Raw genomic sequence first — 18,945 nt, forward strand, 5'->3', positions numbered from 1 at the left:
AAGGACAACACCCACGCCATAGGCCTCTCAGTTCTTCCAACTCACGAGTTCTTGCTCTGAGGACACACACACACACACACACACACATCATCACTGATAACACACACACACACACATCATCATCACTGTTAAACACACACACACACACACACACACACAAAATCCCCTCCTTTAGGCTGAACATTTGAAGACAGAGAACCCGACTCAGAGCCAATGCAACAGTGACACTAGCCTGGAGGGGACCTCGCCCAACTCATCAGGACCAATCAGAAGATCAGAACTACTAGATTCAACCTACTTCATTCATTGCATAAAATGTCTGCACACAATGTTTCGGGGCTCTCTTCAGATAGCTCCCTAAGAGTTTGACGAACGAGTCCGTGCACGCGATTCCAGATATCTTTACCTCTGAATAAACTGCTTTTATTGTACCATATCCACCCTGTCCAAAGTCTCTACTTGGTCTCAGTTCTCCAGTAAACTTGTGATCATCAACACTAGTGACATTTATTTGGAAACATCCATAACAATGCGCGATTTCACCTGGCATATAAAATGTGCTCTCTCGTCAGGACACTGTTGGTCAGAGGAGCTAGCCAACAACACAGCTAACGCAATCACGTCAAACTAAAGCTGGAAAGACTGCAAACTAGCTGCACTTCGTTTCGGTTTACCTGTTTTCTATTGATATGTCATTGTATATATCCATAAATATGATGCTGATTCATGATTTCGACTGGCTGAGAAAAGCTGCCTGCCTGTCTGTGTCATCCGACCCCTGACACATGCTTTACTATGCAACAGCTGTAGATCAAATTAGAATATTGAAACAATGTTGCAAATGTCTGAGAAACAGACAGCAAGGTTTATACAAATCTCCGCTGTTGAAAATGAAATATTAGTCGAAAAGAAATGTGAGAATGTCTAGATGCTTTTTATAGTCGAGATCAAGTTTATAAATTGCCTTGCTGCAGATGGAACAGAGTAAATAGGCATTTTAATGTAATAGATTTCACCGGTGGTAACTTGTGGAATAGACACTGGCTGAAATGCGGTTTTAACCAATCAGCTTTCAGGATTAGACCCACCCGTTGTGTAAATCATCAAAAATGGTGGGTATCGTGATAACTACTGTGACTTTAATGCTGGCGGGAGAGTGAAAGCAAGGAAAATATCCTTATTGATAGTCTGATAGGGAAACAAATACATAGCGAAGTAAGTTTAAATGTTAACTTGTTCTGTCATAATGAGAAAAATACAATCTGGAGGTAAGAAACTAACTGCATTCCAGAAGATATAGCTAGCTATCTACCTAACACTTAACGGTACCAAGGATTGTTTATAACTAACAAAAGATAGACCACTACCTGTCCTTTCCAATGGGAGCACATTAATCATAGTGGGCAGAACAAGCAAGGAGGTGGGCAGAGCCAAACACGAGCTAGCGTGATCCTATTGGCGCGTTCTAGCTTGTATTTGCATATTTCCGTTAGGGACCGCCTACTCTTAAGTGCACGTGTGCAATAACTCATTTGGAACTTGCACTCCTTCTAAACAACGCAATTTTTATAAACTTTGGCAAAGGGTAAAGTCTACTAAACTTAGCCCACTGTGTTCGAAACAGGTAGTTTTGGGAAAATAAAAACTGTATTGAGATCAAATGTTTCATCGATGAGAAATGTTGTACAAGGTCGGCCAAAATCAATCTCGCTACATCTTCTCCCACTGTTGGCCACTGTGTTTCCTCTCATCAGCATATATGGTGGTGAGTTGAAACGCCAACCGGATGCTTCAGATGTATACATCCGGTGAAACATCTGCCTCATGGTTCTATCTGTGACGGTACTGTGCAACAAACTAGCCACCAAGCTAACCATTGTAAGCTTGTCAAATCTTCTTGGCTTGTTATTGATAACTAGGTACTACTAGCTAGGTAAGTTAGTCATATCACATACAGATGTGTGAACTGCTAGCTAGGTTGAACAGCTAGCTAGATGTTCCTGGCAGAAGTTTAATTAACATTGGTAGCTATGTAACGTTACCTAGCTAGTGGAACGCTAGCTAGCTACACTAGATAGCTCTATAATACAAGTCGACAGAATATTTGGTTGCTAGAGTAGCAAGTTAACAACCCATAAATGTGTTGCGTTGTAGACGATTTTAAAAAATGCTTCAGAAAGAATCAAGGTAAGTTAACGAGTGAGACAAATTGCTTTGTAGACTTAATACATATCGACTTTCAGCAAACGGACAGGTTGACTCGTGTGTTATTGTCAATTAGGCTAACTAGCCAATTTACTATCAGTGGCCTAATTACTATACAAGTATGTGAGCGAGACAGGTTTGACCGGTTTCGAGTACACTTAACCAGTGTATGATTGACAGGTGTAACCCATCTACTTTGCCAAGGCAAAGTTGTTATTTCCATTGTATGAATGATTTGTTGTATGCGATTTTCTTTGTTTTAATTGACTAAAACACAGCATAATGTTGAACCTGAGTTTTTTGGGGAATAACTTCTCGACTGACTTTTGTATTTTGTTACAGATCAATTACAGACTGCAATTACAGTACTGGTGAGTTTCAGATTTTGACAACTGATGAAACGACACTGAACTTATGACTCGGGGAGACTATCTATATACAAACACACACTGAAATATTGTTGTGAAACCCACATGATTTCACTACATACAGATGACTGTGGTGCCTTTTGCTTCATGTGACTGCCTCAGGCGTTGTCCCGTGCTAATGTAACGGAGTGAGATCATACTTTATATAGAATGATGAGTAGCCTTAGGCAGTACCTCACCAATGCGGGTGAGAAAAATAGATTTTATGTGTTTGTATTGGGTTGTGGCTTGGAGCACTAACAGGCTATAGCATAATGCTTAATTGTTGTGTCGTTTGGTGTTATGCTTACCCTAACCCTTGAACTGCGTCAACCCTGGCTGATACTGCGTAGTGTGGGTGTGTCTGTTTCTTTGTCTCTCTGTCTGTGTCTCTCTGTCTGTGTGGATTTTGTTTGACCGCTCGGCACAATAACCATAATGAACTACATAGCTTACATGATTCTTCTGGGCTCAAACTCAAAACTATTACTCGCTTACTTGCCCTGTATTCTGAAAATACTTGATTTGAGTTATTATTAAACAATATATAGTATCTTTTTGCCCTTCGTAGAGTGGTGGGCCAAGAAATGCTTTCGGGCTGTTAACCTGCATTAATACAGTGTGCATTTTTCCTTTCAGCAAACTTGCGGTGCAATGGGAGGGGATGGTTCATCCATATGGTGCTGGGTTATATCTCTGCAGGTTTATTTGCTCACACCTGTATCTTTCTTCTTCCTGTGTTTGCAATCAAAGACGTCATCCCTCTGGGGTTGCCTAGTCCCAAACCCTCCCCGGCCGCCGCCTCCCTTCAGGTGACCCCCATGAAACCCTCTCAGCCCCCCGGATGCCTGTCCAACCCCAACACACACCCCCTGCCAAAGTGGGTGCTACCCTTGACCAGCCCCAAACTGGACCCAATGAGGGCCAAGCCCTCTCCTAGACCCCATCCTCACCCTCCCCAACTGCCAGGGGTGCACCACCGAGCCTCTGGGGGTGGGGGTGAAGCCAAGGATGGCCAGGCCAACTTAACAAACCCCCTCACCAGGAAGATACAGCCTTCCCACAGCCCTGTAACCCCTAACCCCTCTAGGAGTATGACCTTTGACCCACGGGGTGGTACGGGAACGGGCAACAGTGATGTTGGAAGCTCTAGACCTCTGTTTGCTGCCCAGCCCCTCCAATCTAACCCCCAGTACACAGCAGGAGACGACAGGAAGGACACAATGAGGAATGGTGGTCCACTGTCATACACCATGCACAGCCCTGTCACTCCACAGCAGGTAGATGGATAAAGATCGATTGATACTTTATTGATCCCGACACTTGGTGTCAGCAGCAGATTCGAACACATAGACTATAATCTTAGAATATTTGCATGAAAATCTGTCGCCAATTGAATGGAAACCCAGCTACTGATGTTGATATTGGCTCAGTTGGTAGAGCATGGTGCTTGCAACGCCAGGGTTGTGGGTTCGATTCCCACAGGGGACAAGTACGCAAACGTATGTACTCACTACTGTAAGTCGCTCTGGATAAGAGTGTCTGCTAAATGACTAAAATGTTTGGTTCTGTTTGTCTTTCCACAGAGTGGTGGTTCCCTGGACCACAGAGGAACCACTCCCACTAGCAAACCGTTCACTTCAGGTACAAATTATACTTAACTAATGTAAAATAACGAGCACATCCTAGACCTCTTAGTTTAGATTGCTGAATAGATTACTGAACCTGTGTAAATGTAGTCTATAAACAAATCAATAGGGTAACCATCTCCATATTATGTTTCCATATTGTTTTTATACAGTAACAATGCTGATGCAGACATGTATAGTAGTTTCCGATGCCGCCTCTGTCATTTGACTAATGACTTGTTGAGAGTAGTAAACCATGCAAATTCCGGCTAACTTAGCGTGAAATGCACCAGTTAGCTAATGGAAAAATAGATTTGTAATGTAGTGGGCCTCTGTTTATTGTAATGTGTGTTAAAGGACTTGAGAAAGTAGTTATCACAATTCACCCTCTGTTAATTTATTCATAGTGCCAAAAAATATAGTTTCCCCTCGTTTTATGAAAATGTCATTTTGACGTTTTCACATCTATTGAAGGGCCTTGAAAAACCCACTTACTCTCATTCTATAGTATTTTACTTTTTGAACTATTCTATTCATTGTGAATGTAGTTGTTGATGCTGTTTTCTCGCACCAGGAGGCACCACATCCCTGTCTCTGAAGAGACGCAGACAACCAGACTCGGAGGAGAGAAACGGTGGTGGAAGAGGAGAGGAAATGGCTAATAAGAGACTGCGTCCAGAGGATAATAGCCCAGGCACAGGCCCAGCCCCTATCTGTACCAGTCACCAACCCTATGGAACAGCCAGGTGAGAGGGGTAGACATTCAATTCAACACAACTTGATTTGTCCCCTTCGGGCAATTACTATTAGGGTTAACTTTGCATGAAGTGTTCTTGCTGAAAATTATTACAGAAAGACCGTCAATGGAGTAAGCCAGCCTTATATTTTGGGTTATGATAAGTTAGATAATTGTACTAACTAAGCTCATAAGGCATTTCTAAGTTATATTTGACAAGAATCAATGAATATATCATCAATTGAAATAACGATTGAAAAGCTGGAAGTCTTACTATTTGTGATATTTTATTGTCTATTTAGTCTGTAAAGTCTGGTTTGTGATGGCTAAACGCTCTGTTGTAAATACCCCCCCAGCCCATCCTACCTGAAGAAAGTCTTCATGAAAAACAGTCTGAACTCAGGTCCTATTCTGAGTTTGAAGGAGCGCCTCACCCCTAAGAAGACGGGAGGGATGGAGACTGTCCCTACCTCTCCACTCCCAACACCCAAGCCTGCGAGGCAGCTCTTTAACAACCAAGGACAAACGCCATGCAGGAACAGTGTGAGGGAGAATAGCAACCCTCAGTGTAGATACAGTGGAATGAATCACCAATCTGTTTATAGTGGTAGTAATCTCCAATCCGGCCACCCAGCGAACCTGCATGTCAAAAGTGCTAGTAGAGCAGAATGCAGCAGAGAGAAAGAGGGCAGAGCAAGAGCGCGAGAGAGTAGAGGAGAAGAACCGACAGGTCGCACCGACCGAAGAACCCCCAAACCCGTCTCGAGGTCTCAAAGCTCATACTCGAGCTGCTCTAGTTCTCTGCGCCGTCTCAGATTGGCACAGAACCGAAAAGTCACTCGCCCCCGGGGAACGTCGGCCTTGTTGGATGACCTGAATGACCTTTTCACCCCTGACCCCATAACCTCTAGCCTGTCTAGAGCAGTGATGACCTTTTCCCCCAGTCCCCAGAGAGGAGACGGGTCGCCCTCTGTACACAACAAGGTTCCTGTGTCTGGTGTGTCGGCTACAGTCTGTGGTGCTAGTAAAAGACTGTGGCCCACCTCTGTAACAAGTCCTAGAGAAATCCCCCAAATCTCCCCCTCGGAGGGAATCTCTGGCCCCAATATCTTTCCCTGTAAGGTAGCTGCAATGGACCCCTGTAAACTAGTCCTGGGCCCTAACATCTACTCTCCCTCTTTTTTAAGGCTGGAGTCGTGCGGGACTGACTTGACTAAATTAGAGACTGGCTCGTACAAGACCAGCATTTCCTCAGGGAAGCCCTCATCCCCTAAGGAGGAGTCTGTTACGATGGAGGATGTGGCGTCAGAACTGAAAACGAGTCCTGCTTTTCCCGCTGTTAGACTGTTTGCGGATGAGTCCGTTAAGACAGAGGCAGGACCCAGATCTCCTGGTATTCCTTTAGCAGGGTTGGAGTCACCTATGGATGAGCATGCCAACCTCAAGAATGAGTCCTCTGGCCTGAAAGCTATCCCCCTCTCAGCCTCTGCAAAGTCCTCATCCTTGTGTAAGGACGAGTTGTTTAACACAGAGACTACAGACTTCAAAGCCAGACTCAGCTCTCCCCTCCTCCCTTCTCCCACCTCACCCCTGGACCGAAAAGGAAAGGAGGGTGAAAAGAGGAAGGAAGGAGACCAGAAGAGTTTACCGTTACTTGCGGCAGGAGAAAAAAGAAGCAAGATAGACAATTCCCAGAAGAGTCTGACATTTCTGGAGGAGGACCCTCTGGATGTGGAGCTGGGCCTCGACCTGGGCCTAGAGTTGGAGCCATCCCAGGCCAGCAGCAGCAGCAGCAGTGAGGACGAGCTGCCATCCCTGCAGCAGATCCTGGACCGTACCACCCGGCCCCCAGACACCCCAGAGAAAGGAACCTTCACTGCACCCAGCACCCCCGTGGTGCCCCAACACCACAGCCAGCTGGTAATAGGCTACTTTCTTAGGGCAGTGTTACAAATGGTGTCCATATGGACCCTGGTCAAAAGTAATGCTCTACATGGGGAATAGGGTGCCATTTGGGACTCAAGATTATTTTTTTATTGTTTAAATGTGTATTTACTTATTGTAAATTTCCTAAATGTGCAGTGTAGCAACTAAAACCCGTCTGTCAGCAGCTACTTTCTAGCATGTAATTTGTTTGGTTGTATTTAGTTGTAACTTACAGTAGAAGGTTAGAAAAGTTCAAATTACTAATTTGAGGTGCCGTAAAATATTGGACTATAAATCCCAAGTCGTCACTAACAATGCTACAGTGTGTTACTCTAGTATGAACTCAGTCTAAAGTAGTTGATGACGTTCATGTGTTCTCTCTGGCAGCCTGTGTCGTCTAAAACAAAACCCACGAGTTACAGGAACAACCTGGATGAGATGCTGAAGGAAAAGGAGAGCATTCAAAGGTATTGCTTTATCATACGTGACTATCATAAGTGCTATTTTCTCCATGTGGGTCGAGGAGATGGCGAAATCATTGCATTGCTTTAACATTACAATGTGCCATTGTGACAAGACGCATTGCTATGAGACCTGACATGGTTCTGTCCTTGTTGTCCCCACCCCCCTTGTCTAAGGAGATGGAGAGGTCTCTGCATTGCTTAAACAAGACTTCTATGTCATATCGTATGAGTATTATGTCATAATAATGTGTGCTATGTCATGGTTATTCCCCCAAGGTCTAAGGAGCTGGAGACCAAGCTGCGTCTGTCCTGTGAGGAGAACCTGCTGAGACTGGCGGAGGAGGAGGAGGAGGATGAGAGCACAGAGAACATGGAGGCGGCCATCTCCCATCAGCAGAGGTAACTGCACAAACGCTTAACACACACCTAAATGCAGAGTAGGAGAGCACCGAGAACATAGAAGAGGCCATCTCACACAAACAAAAGTAACAACACAGGAGGATGATAGTTGGGAGACCACAGGGGAGGGGTGAAATTACCACATTCCCACATTGTTCTCCGCCCAGGGAGTTCCTGCAGCGTTTCTCTGTGGTGTCCAGCGCCATCCGGGACCTGCACCCCGGCGAAGCGATGTTCAGCCTGGACAACTTTGGCCGTCTCTTCAGCCAACACACACTGCAGTTGAGACACTGTAACGTCACCCCTCGGGACACCGCACAGAAAACACTACTCTGGTAAGACATTTTTGTGTGTGAGAGAGAGAGTGTGTGAACAGGCTGAAAGAGAGGCCGTTCAATGTTTAGTTCTAACCTCTTTTGTTCCCATCACCCTAATTTTTTTCTCTCTCCCTCCCCCTCGGTGTCTCGCAGGTCCACTCCAGACCAGTTCAGGTCCCATGTCAGTTCCGAGCTGATCCAGAGAGCCTACCGCTCCTCCCCCTGCCCTCCCCAGGTGGCCCGTTGGCTCTTCCAGGTACTATTCCACATCCCCTTTTACCTACCCCTAAGCTAGACAAATTGATTTGTTTGAATAATTGCTTGAATTAAATGTATTGATCAATGGATGGATCAGTCTTTCTCCTTTTGTCTCGCTAGCTCTCTCTCTCGTTTAATCAAATGAGGATGGCTTATTAAAGAAAGACAGTCAAAAGTCTATCTTTCTCTCCCTCCTGTAGATGGTGTCAGTCCACTCAGACAAGCTGATCTGTCATCAGGTACTAAAGGCCCTCAAAGATATTGCCTGCTCCGCTGCTGAACACATAGTGCTGAATAAGAGTGAGCGCTTCGAGGTGTGGGTGCCCAGTGTTGGAGACGTGACCCTGGTCTTCATGAACATGGGTGTTCCCTTCGTCACCCTGTTCCCCCTGGAGACCCTACAACCCTCCTTCACAGAGGGAGACCTGCTGTAAGTGTGTCAATAAAAACTTTGTTCATAAAAATGTGATGATAGACTGATAACTACCTGTGTGTGTTTGTCTGTATAGAGAGGGCATCCAGATCCGCACAGAGAGCCTGCCCAGTAAGAAGGAGCTCAGCACTTTCCCTGAACACAACTTTGATAGCGTCATCAAGTACCTGTCTCAGTGTACATCGTTGTGCCCGCGGGCCTACAGTGACAGAGACCTGTTGTTACTCCTGTCGGTGGTGAGCAGAGTGGGCCTGGACACGCAGCTCGCCCTCCAGCCCACTGAGCACCTCCGCTCCCTACTGCGCAACCTGATCAACAGCATCAGGGACTGGGACATCATGGTCAGTTTGTCAACCATTCATTTATTTCTTATGTGGCGCCTGCGTAGCCCAGTAGAAAGCAGTTATGTACAACCCCTGATGGTTGTGGGTTCAGTCCTGCCTCAGCCTTTCTAACTGAATCTCTAACTTGCCTGTGTCCACTGTCTAATTAAGATGAACACTTAAAGGGCAATTCCACCACTTTTCAACTTGGTATTCATTATTTCCAGCGCCATACATGTGAAAACGGCACATCTGTTTTTCTAGTAAAAAAAGATAGAGCTCGATTCAATCGGTATCGCTGAAGTTCAGCGAAACAGCGCGATCGAAATGTAAAGGTAATTTCCGATTGAGCTGACATATGTATTGTTTACCGTGAATGCAGCCTCCGCTAACGTGGGAACGTTACTTTTTACATTTATATCGCGCTGTAGCGCAGCTCTTCAGCGCTACAGATTGAATTGAGCCCAAAGTAAAAAAGTTTCATATGATGTCGTCAAAAGTAAAAACATATTAAAAACTCGTGGTGACACGGGGAGCAGGGATATGCCCTCCCTCTGGCTAGAAAGCATTGCGTTCTAAATAGAATACCCGGAATTGCATTCTAAATAGTAGGCATTTTGGGAATGCAAAAATAGAACGTTTTTATAGTATGTACAATTTTGAGTGCTTTAAATTCCAGGATGTCATACTCTTTTCGGCTTTTCATCTAGTAGAATTTGCTGCACACTATGGAGGAAGATAATTCTTTCCAGACCCACTTGTGATTGACAACAGCTGATAATCACAAGGTGTACCAAAATGAACGAATGGTGGGAATCAATGCAATTGCACATTTTGACGCATTCTCAGAATGGATGAGCCTTGTATGTTGATATTAGTTGCTTACTGCTTTCGATTTCACTAAACAATACGTTGTAAGTAGTAGCCTATGTTGTATGATAAGTACACAGCATGTAGTTTTAGTAAGTAGTAGCCTATGTTGTATGATAAGTACACAGCATGTAGTTTTAGTAAGTAGTAGGCTGTTGTATGATAAGTACACAGCATGTAGTTTTAGTAAGTAGTAGGCAAGACAGATTTCTGACACTGCCATTTTTTTTGGTGAACTTTTCTTAGGACCTTTTTTTAACTGCTGAATGTAGACATGCACCATTTTCACATGTAGACACTGGCGATAATGAGTGAGGTTAAAGTGGTGGAGTTCCCCTCCTAAAGCAAGAAAATGTCACCATTTTTATGTATTATTTATTTCTCTCCTTTGCTAGGTAAACTTGTGTCACTTTTGTGTTTTTCTCCTGTCTGATGTTGGTCTATCTCCTGTTTTGTCCTGTAGCTGCCCAGGATCTGCATGTCGCTGATTAACCTGAGTGATGACCACCACAACCTGCGGTGGCTGGTCCAGCTACTGCCAGACAACATGCGCGGCAAGCAACTCAGGAGACACCTCAGTGTGTCGGCCATCTCCAAGCTGTTGAACAACCGATGCACTTACAGGCCCTCCAACACAGAGTTCCAGCTGTCAGACCTGCGTCAGTACCTCCCCCGCATGCGCCCCTCCTCACTCCTCCGGGGCCTGGCCACCTCCTTCAGGAGGAGTCACAACCCACACAGAGAGGGGGAAGAGGAGGAGGAAGAAGAGGACTGTGCCTCCCTGGACCAGCAGGTCAGCAAATAGTTATTCACCAGGGTATATAAGGGTCATTTTGCAACAAAACAAGTGTTTCTTATTGGACAAGTGCAGCAGCTAGTCCCGCCCCGCTTAGGTTTGTTTGCTTCCGTCTGGTTCCTAATGAGTACACCCCTGTTGTTGTCCATGTAAAGGAGTACTAGGGTTGTGTTCATTAGGTCACACAATGAACAGTAGTTTCAACTGAAATATTTGTTTATTGGACCAAAAGTCCAAGTAGTCCCTCCCTGATTCAGTCAGTTTACTTCTGTTTGGCGCCTAATGAACATGTTGTTTTCAGGCTTACTACCTCTGCTACAGCCTCCTGGCCCTGGCTAACGAAGCCACCAACTTTGAGTTCTTCCCTCCGGACCAGAAGAACCAGTTGTTGTTGCTGTGTGCTGAGCTGGAGAAACACATCAAGTGTGACATCAGGGAGAGTGAGAAGATGCTGTACAGGAGCAAGGTATGTGGTCATTCCTTCCATATAGACATTTCTATGGAACTGTAACCCACAAATCCATTAACGATATGATCTCTCTGGTTAAACTGCTCTTAACCCTCCCCCCTCTCCAGGTGAAGGACTTTGTAGCCAGGATCTACACCAAGTGGCAGGTGCTGGTCCAGAGAACCAGGCCTCTCCAGGTAGACCATAGAGAGATGTATAGCTACAGTACATAAAGACATAGCTAGAGGTGTTCTATATAGTGCTGGGAAGTACTGCCAGGGTAAACTATGGTATTGCAGAGTAAAACTGTTGTAATAATGTATGTTTTTTTCCCTCCGGGGTAGGCTGTAGTAGTTAATGTTTGATAGCAATGTGATGTGTTTTATAGTCATGTAATATGTCTGTTGCCTCCAGGGTAAACTGTATGACTACTGGCAGCCTCTGCCTGAGGACGCAGTGAGCAGCAGCCAGGAGAGCAAACACTCCCACAGGGAGAGAGAAGATGAGGAGACGGTCATGGAGTTGGAGGAAGAAGAGGGGAAAGTGGTGGAAGGAGAGGAGGAGAGGATTGCAGAAAAGGCTTTGGCCATGGAGGAAGACGAAGAGAATGAGGAGAGGACACCAGAAAAATACTTTGCCAAGGAGATTCCAGAAGAGGAGGAGAAATTCCTAAAGATGGAGGAGGAGAGGATGGAACTAACGTTAGAGGAACCAAAGATGGAGGACATGGAGGAAGAACGGAGAGAAGTAAAAGCGGAGGAGAGAGTCACAGAAAAGAGGGAAGCAGCGGTGGAGGAGGGAAGGAAAGGACAGACTGAAGGAAAGACTGGGGAGAGAGGCAATTTAGAGGATTCAGAGATGAAGGAGAAACGTGTAGAACGAAGGGAGACTGAGAGAAGCCGAGAGAAGAAGACTGCAATGGAAGACAACCCGGCTGCATCCATATAGAATTATACCTGTCTAGACCAACTGTCATCTAGACTGTAGACTGACTGAATCCAAAATGGCAACCTACACTCGTGGTCAGAAGTTTTGAGAATGACACAAGTATTGGTCTTCACAAAGTTTGCTGCTTCAGTGTTTTTAGATATTTTTGTCAGATGTTACTATGGTATACTGAAGTATAATTACAAGCATTCCATAAGTGTCAAAGGCTTTTATTGACAATTACATTAAGTTTATGCAAAGAGTCAATATTTGCGGTGTTGACCCTTCTTTTTCAAGACCTCTGCAATCCGCTCTGGCATGCTGTCAATTAACCTCTGGGCCACACCCTGACAGATGGCAGCCCATTCTTGCATAATCAATGCTTGGAGTTTGTCAGAATTTGTGGGTTTTTGTTTGTCCACCCGCCTTTTGAGGATTGACCAAGTTCTCAATGGGATTAAGGTCTGGGGAGTTTCCTGGCCATGGACCCAAAATGTTGATGTTTTGTTCCCCGAGCCACTTAGTTATCACTTTTGCCTTATGGCAAGGTGCTCCATCATGCTGGAAAAGGCATTGTTCGTCACCAAACTGTTCTTGGATGGTTGGGGGAAGTTGCTCTCGGAGGATGTGTTGGTACCATTCTTTATTCATGGCTGTGTTCTTAGGCAAAATTGTGAGTGAGTCCACTCCCTTGGCTGAGAAGCAACCCCACACATGAATGGTCTCAGGATGCTTTACTGTTGGCATGACACAGGACTGCTGGTAGCGCTCACCTTGTCTTCTCCAGACAAGCTTTTTTCCAGATGTCCCAAACAATCAAAGGGGATTCATCAGAGAAAATGACTTTACCTGAGTCCTCAGCAGTCCAATCCCTGTACCTTTTGCAGAATATCAGTCTGTCCCTGATGTTTTTCCTGGAGAGAAGTGGCTTCCTCACTGTCCTTGACACCAGGCCATCCTACAAAAGTATCCGCCTCACTGTGCATGCAGATGCACTCACACCTGCCTGCTGCCATTCCTGAGCAAGCTCTGCACTGGAGGTGCCCCGATCCCGCAGCTGAATCAACTTTAGGAGACGGTCCTGGCGCTTGCTGAACTTTCTTGGGCGCCCTGAAGCCTTTTTCAAAACAATTGAACCTCTCCTTGAAGTTCTTGATGATCCAATAAAATGGTTGATTTAGGTGCAATCTTACTAGCAGCAATATCCTTGCCTGTGAAGCCCTTTTTGTGCAAAGCAATGATGCCGGCACGCGTTTCCTTGCAGGTAACCATGGTTAACAGAGGAAGAACAACGATTTCAAGCACCACCCTCCTTTTAAAGCTTCCAGTCTGTTATTCTAACTCAATCAGCATGACAGAGTGATCTCCAGCCTTGTCCTCGTCAACACTCTCACCTGTGTTAACGAGAGAATCACTGACATGATGGCAGCTGGTCCTTTTGTGGCAGGGCTGAAATGCAGTGGAAATGTGTTTTGGGGATTAAGTTCATTTTCATGGCAAAGAGGGACTTTGTAATTAATTGCAATTCATCTGATCACTCTTCATAACATTCTGGAGTATATGGAAATTGCCATCATAAAAACTGAGGCAGCAGACTTTGAAAATGAATGTGTCATTCTCAACTTTTGACCACGACTGTATTCCCTATTCACTCCTTTTGACCAGGTAATAGGGTGCCATTTGGAACGCAACCAAACTGTTTACGTGTTCGACTTTCTCAGGTACATCTCTTCAAGTGAAGAAACGTCACATTTTTCATGCACTTTGTTGCACAATGCAAAAGACAAATCCTATCCATAGAAACTGAGGCAGTTCTGTTAATTACTTTTACTATTTGCACTTGTTTTCTATTTTAGTTTGCACTCAATCGAGGTTATTTCTGTTTTTAGAACCCCTCTGGTTATTTTTGTCAGCCAACGTTAATACCATAGAATGACTACAAATAATGAATTCATTATATTTTTTTAATATGGCTTAAATAATTATTCAACCAAAGCCTTTTTAGTTGTACTTGAAGGGCAGGCTGACTGAACAAAAATATAAATGCAATGTGTAAAGTGTTGGTCCCATGTTTCATGAGCTGAAATAAAAGATCCCAGAAATGTTCCATACGTACAAAAAGCTTATTTCTCTCAAATGTTATGCACAAATGTGTTTACATCCCTGCTAGTGAGCATTTCTCCTTTGCCAAGATAATCCATCCACCTGACAGGTGTGGCATATCAAGAAGCTGATTAAACAGCATGACCATTACACAAGTGCACCTTGTGCTGGGGACAATAAAATGCCACTAAAACATGCAGTTGTCACAACACAATGCCACAGATGTCTCAAGTTTTGAGGGCTGACTGCAGGAATGTCCACCAGAGCTGCTGCCAGAGAATGTAATGTTAATATCTCTACCTTAAGCTGCCTCCAACATCATTTTAGAGAATTTGGCAGTACGTCCAACCAGCCTCACAACCGCAGACCACGTGTAGCACTAAATCACACAGTACTAATAGTAATTATACAGGGTAAATACAAACAATATATACATAAAGGGATACAAGTGGGCTTGGGAGGCCGCTTGGGCTTTCTGGATAGCCACTTGAGTGGCGGCTTGGAGGACCAGAACATTTACTTTGGTTCTGGGAGCCAGGATTGCCAATGGAGGGATTCTGGGGGGCACACTGGCTACTGGGGTTCTAAAATACCATTGAGGTTGTGGGTCTGTCCAGTATATGTAGACTTGACTTTGTGTCCTGTACTGCAGCTCCTGGGTCGGATCAGGTCATAAGGTGGCGAGGTAGCGGATGATGGGTGAATCCTGTAGGCCGCTGGGATCAATGGGACTGGGGGATTGTGGGATCTCATCCGTAGGATTGGTTTGATCTACCCCCACTCGGGGTGCGAACTGGTCTCTGGGGGGAGGGGGGTTATGTGATCATCTGGGGAGGCTGGGATGGCCTGGAATGACGCTTGGAGGGCCTGGGCTGTGACAGTGTTGAAGATAGGCAGGCGGGTTCCTTTTTCTGTTAGGTCTGCTTCCCCCCTCCATTGTGTCAATAACTCCTGGGTTTCGGCACCATAAAAAAATTGCTCAAAGCAACTGGTAAGAGGTGGGAGGTAACACAACGGGTGCATCTGTAACACCACAAGGTGAGAGAGCGGGTAGCCTTTGACCAATTTATTAAATGCAGTGGCTGCGGTTCTGAATTGTCTGGAACCCGGAAGTTTTTGGATTAAAGAGATTTGTGATGGGCAGGATACGCTGCACGCTTCCCCCTCCGAGCCCTTTCAGCTCCTGCTCAGTGCTCACTCACTTTAACACTGCTGCCGCTTGATCAAACAAACTGTCTGTTGACAGTAATCAAAGTAAACATACGCAGACAGTCAAGCGATTTCATATTATGTCAGGAGGGGAATTAGCCTACATGCTGCTATATATACACGCAGTCCCGTGTAGCTCAGTTGGTAGAGTATGGCGCGTGTAACGCCAGGGTTGTGGGTTCGATTTCCACGGGGGACCAGTATGAAAATGTATGCACTTGTTGGTGAACACATAATTGGAGAGGAAGTACAAAACCAACGACGCTAGACAGAGAGGAATTTGCTTAAGCAAAAGGCAGTTTATTAAAACAGAGATAGCTGGTACTGCTCAAGCTACATGCATGGACCCAACCAATTGCCTCTTAAGGAGACAGTTGAGAAAGGATAATAAACAGAGTTTACAGCATTACTTTATACAATGTAACATAAAGGAAGGGGTCCTTCTTCTAGTCCCTTGATTGGTTCCCGAGGCGTAGGAGGCGGGTCTGCTCTGTCCAGAGCAGAAGCCCCATTGGTGCACGGCAGAGTCCTCTGCCCTTGGCACCCGACCAGTAGACAGGGGAGTGGAGAATGAGTGTGCGTCCACAGTGAAATGTCTGTGTGTGTCAAAGAACTCGTGAGGCATGAGAATGAGTGTGTGTGAAAGTGAAATATTGATGTGTGTCAAGGGAAAGTGGTGGGGAGTATCTGGTGGTTTATGGCCGGAGAGGGGGTGTTGTCCTATTATCGCATTCCTAGGCCAGATTAGGCCATCTGGTGTTCTGTTCTTTGTTCGCTACTAAAATGTTATGCACAGACAACTAACACACTGTTAGTATCAGACACATGACACAGAACATTTATTGCAAACAAGCTCCTAACACAATTTGTCTTGCACAACCTCTTGCTCAGATCAATCTATAACATTTTATATTTACTACGACACACTCACTAACTGTTAAATCGCTCTGGTTCGTTCAAAATCGACAGTTTTAATCTCAACTGTTCAGAAACATGAAACTACATCATGTCGCTCAAATTTGGTTGAGGGTTCAGAAGAGGGTGAGTAAAGAGAAACTTGAATGCGTGTAAAATAATGATTTGTATCCTTTTGTTTTCACAAATAAGTTCCCTGAGGGACGGGGTGGGGGAGAACTCCGTAGCCTCGGTCTTTATTAAAACAGGTTTTTCTTTGGTCTTTACGGCTTCATTGATGGTGTTCGGGTAACAGATTCCAGATGGTTAAACTAAGGTACAAACAGAAACAAGACAATGGCCGTGTTCGAGAGCGTCAAAACCGTGATGTATCATTGGTAAATTGCGACCGATTTGACCAATCTACAAATAGAGTAGTTATTTGATGCAAGGTCATTTGTAGATTAGTCAATCTCGCCTTTAAAGTTAGCGGCAATGTGGAACGCGCCCAATGTTAGTATAAAGCAGTTGCACAGGCTCAATAAGGTAAGTGTATATATACGCGCATATATACATAAAATTGTATATGGCAACAAAAATGGGCTTTGAATAAAGCATTCAATTAGCACGCTAAATCTCACACCGTACTAATAGTTAATATACAGGGTAAATACAAACAATATATACATACTAAAAGGATACAATTATACTGCCACACACATGCAGACAATACTCACTGTCAGTAACATCTCTAGGGTTCATCTTCTATACTGAACAAAAATATAAACGCAACAAGTGTTGGTCCCATGTTTCATGAGCTGAAATAAAACATCCCAGAAATGTTCCATACACACAAAAAGCTTCTCTCTCAAATTGTGCACAAATTGTACATCCCTGTTAGTGAGCATTTCTCATTTGCCAAGATAATCCATCCACGTGACAGGTGTGGCATATCAAGAAGCTGATTAAACAGCATGATCATTACACAGGTGCACCTCATGCTGGGGACAAAAGTCCACTCTAAAATGTGCAGTTTTGTCACAACACAATGTCAGATGTCTCAAGTTAAGGGCGTGTGCAATTGGCATGTTGACTGCAGGAATGTCCACCAAAGCTATTGCCAGAGAATTTAATGTTAATTTCTCTACCATAAGCCACCTCCAATGTTGTTTTAGAGAATTTGGCAGTACGTACATCTGGCATCACAACCGCAGACCACATGTAACTAAGCCAGCCCAGGACCTTCACATCCGGCTTCTTCAACTGCGGCATCGTTTGAGACCAGCCACCAGACAGCTGATGAAACTGAGGAGTATTTCTGTCTGTAATAACGCCCTTTTGTGGGAAAATAAATAATTCTGATTGGCTGGGCCTGGCTCCCAAGTGGGTGGGCCTATGCCCTCCCAAGCCCACCCATGGCTGCACCCCTACCCAGTCATGTGAAAGGGCCTAATGAATTTATTTCATTTTATACATTTTATAAATTTTAGTCATTTAGCAGACGCTCTTATCCAGAGCGACTTACAGTTAGTGAGTGCATACATTATTTTTTGTATTTTTCAGACTGGCCCCCCGTGGGAATCAAACCCACAACCATATGATAATGGTGGTCAGCAAACAAATGTCAAAGGTGCATGCCGCCACCTACTTTGCTGGAGTGTGTGGGCAATCACGGTATACAACATTAGCTCCACATTTCTAAATCCTCCTACCTAACTCAGTACTTCTGAGAAAATAAAAAAGAGCCCTACTAATGTCTAATAGACCCTCCCCCATTCCCCAAATCCCTTCCAACCTCAATGACCCTACAATCGTTCCCTCTCTTCAACATACAACAATATAACAACAGATGCTCCACCGTTTCATTGGCCATACACTCCAGACACAAACCATTCACATGCTTGCCAACCAGATGTATTGACGAGTTCAATGTACAATGTCCTAGACGCAATCAAGCAAACACCACCTCTTCCTTCCTAATCTGACCTTTGAATCTTGGCTCACCGACCTTTCTTTGTAGGGCATATAAATGCTGCCCCTTGGGCTCAGAGTCCCATCTCTTCTGCCACACATCTATCAAAAAGGCTCTGATCTTACATGTGGCCTCACCTCTACCCAGTGGAACATTAATATCAATTATATCTCGTTTTAAAGCTCTTTTGGCTATCTGTTCTACAATTTAATTCCCTTCCACACCTGAATGGGCTGGGACCCAGCAGAATCTCACTACTACACCCAGTCTCTCAATTCTCCATAATAACATGAATGCCTCCAATAGTAGGTCACTCTAATTAGATTTGCAAGATGATAAACTATTCAATAAAGGGGTAGCCCACCTCTTTCAGGTGGACTTGATCTGGTTGATTACATTTAATGAGGTGTGTGGCGACCAATAGGTGGCAGGCTCCCCTCTAGGGTAGAAGGGAAGTGGGAGGAGTTTAGTACATGTTGATTTATCTTTTAATAATATTGTCTGCCAGTCTATTAACAAATGTGTATAATAATTTGTACATTTCGTTGACTTTTTATTAATGGGAGAACTGGGATGTGAAGAATATTTTCTGCTGTTGAATAATTTATATTTTTAAAATACTATTTTTAT

General features: G+C 44.5%; 1 protein-coding gene across 7 annotated transcripts; it reads left to right on the forward strand.

The window, feature by feature from the left end:
• The first annotated feature begins 1,128 nt into the window (after positions 1-1,128).
• Positions 1,129-12,311, forward strand: LOC121574873 (SMC5-SMC6 complex localization factor protein 2). 7 transcript variants are annotated; one of them, XM_041887559.2, is made up of 16 exons: positions 1,129-1,268; positions 2,548-2,576; positions 3,366-3,892; positions 4,199-4,256; positions 4,815-4,986; positions 5,333-6,896; positions 7,290-7,369; positions 7,643-7,765; positions 7,933-8,100; positions 8,236-8,338; positions 8,541-8,770; positions 8,850-9,114; positions 10,430-10,759; positions 11,064-11,228; positions 11,339-11,407; positions 11,625-12,311. In XM_041887559.2, exons 3-16 carry the CDS (start codon positions 3,434-3,436, stop codon positions 12,156-12,158), a joined length of 4,320 nt encoding a protein of 1,439 aa, XP_041743493.1. In that variant the 5' UTR covers positions 1,129-1,268; positions 2,548-2,576; positions 3,366-3,433; the 3' UTR covers positions 12,159-12,311. The 7 variants fall into 7 exon arrangements, with proteins under 7 accessions (XP_041743493.1, XP_041743469.1, XP_041743478.1 ...); XM_041887535.2 differs by lacking the exon at positions 1,129-1,268 and adding an exon at positions 1,780-2,187; XM_041887544.1 differs by lacking the exon at positions 1,129-1,268 and adding an exon at positions 1,810-1,933.
• The last annotated feature ends 6,634 nt before the right edge of the window (positions 12,312-18,945 follow it).

The sequence above is a fragment of the Coregonus clupeaformis genome, chromosome 1 (genome assembly GCF_020615455.1).
Source record: "Coregonus clupeaformis isolate EN_2021a chromosome 1, ASM2061545v1, whole genome shotgun sequence".
Classification (NCBI taxonomy): domain Eukaryota; kingdom Metazoa; phylum Chordata; class Actinopteri; order Salmoniformes; family Salmonidae; genus Coregonus; species Coregonus clupeaformis.

Bases quoted from the DNA above. Each gene is read 5' to 3' on its own strand.
- LOC121574873 (XM_041887525.2), top strand. From the start codon at position 3,290: ATGGTGCTGGGTTATATCTCTGCAGGTTTATTTGCTCACACCTGTATC. The intron at 8,101-8,235 runs GTAAGACATTTT...GGTGTCTCGCAG, and splicing joins GCACAGAAAACACTACTCTG to GTCCACTCCAGACCAGTTCA. The intron at 10,760-11,063 runs GTCAGCAAATAG...TGTTGTTTTCAG, and splicing joins GTGCCTCCCTGGACCAGCAG to GCTTACTACCTCTGCTACAG.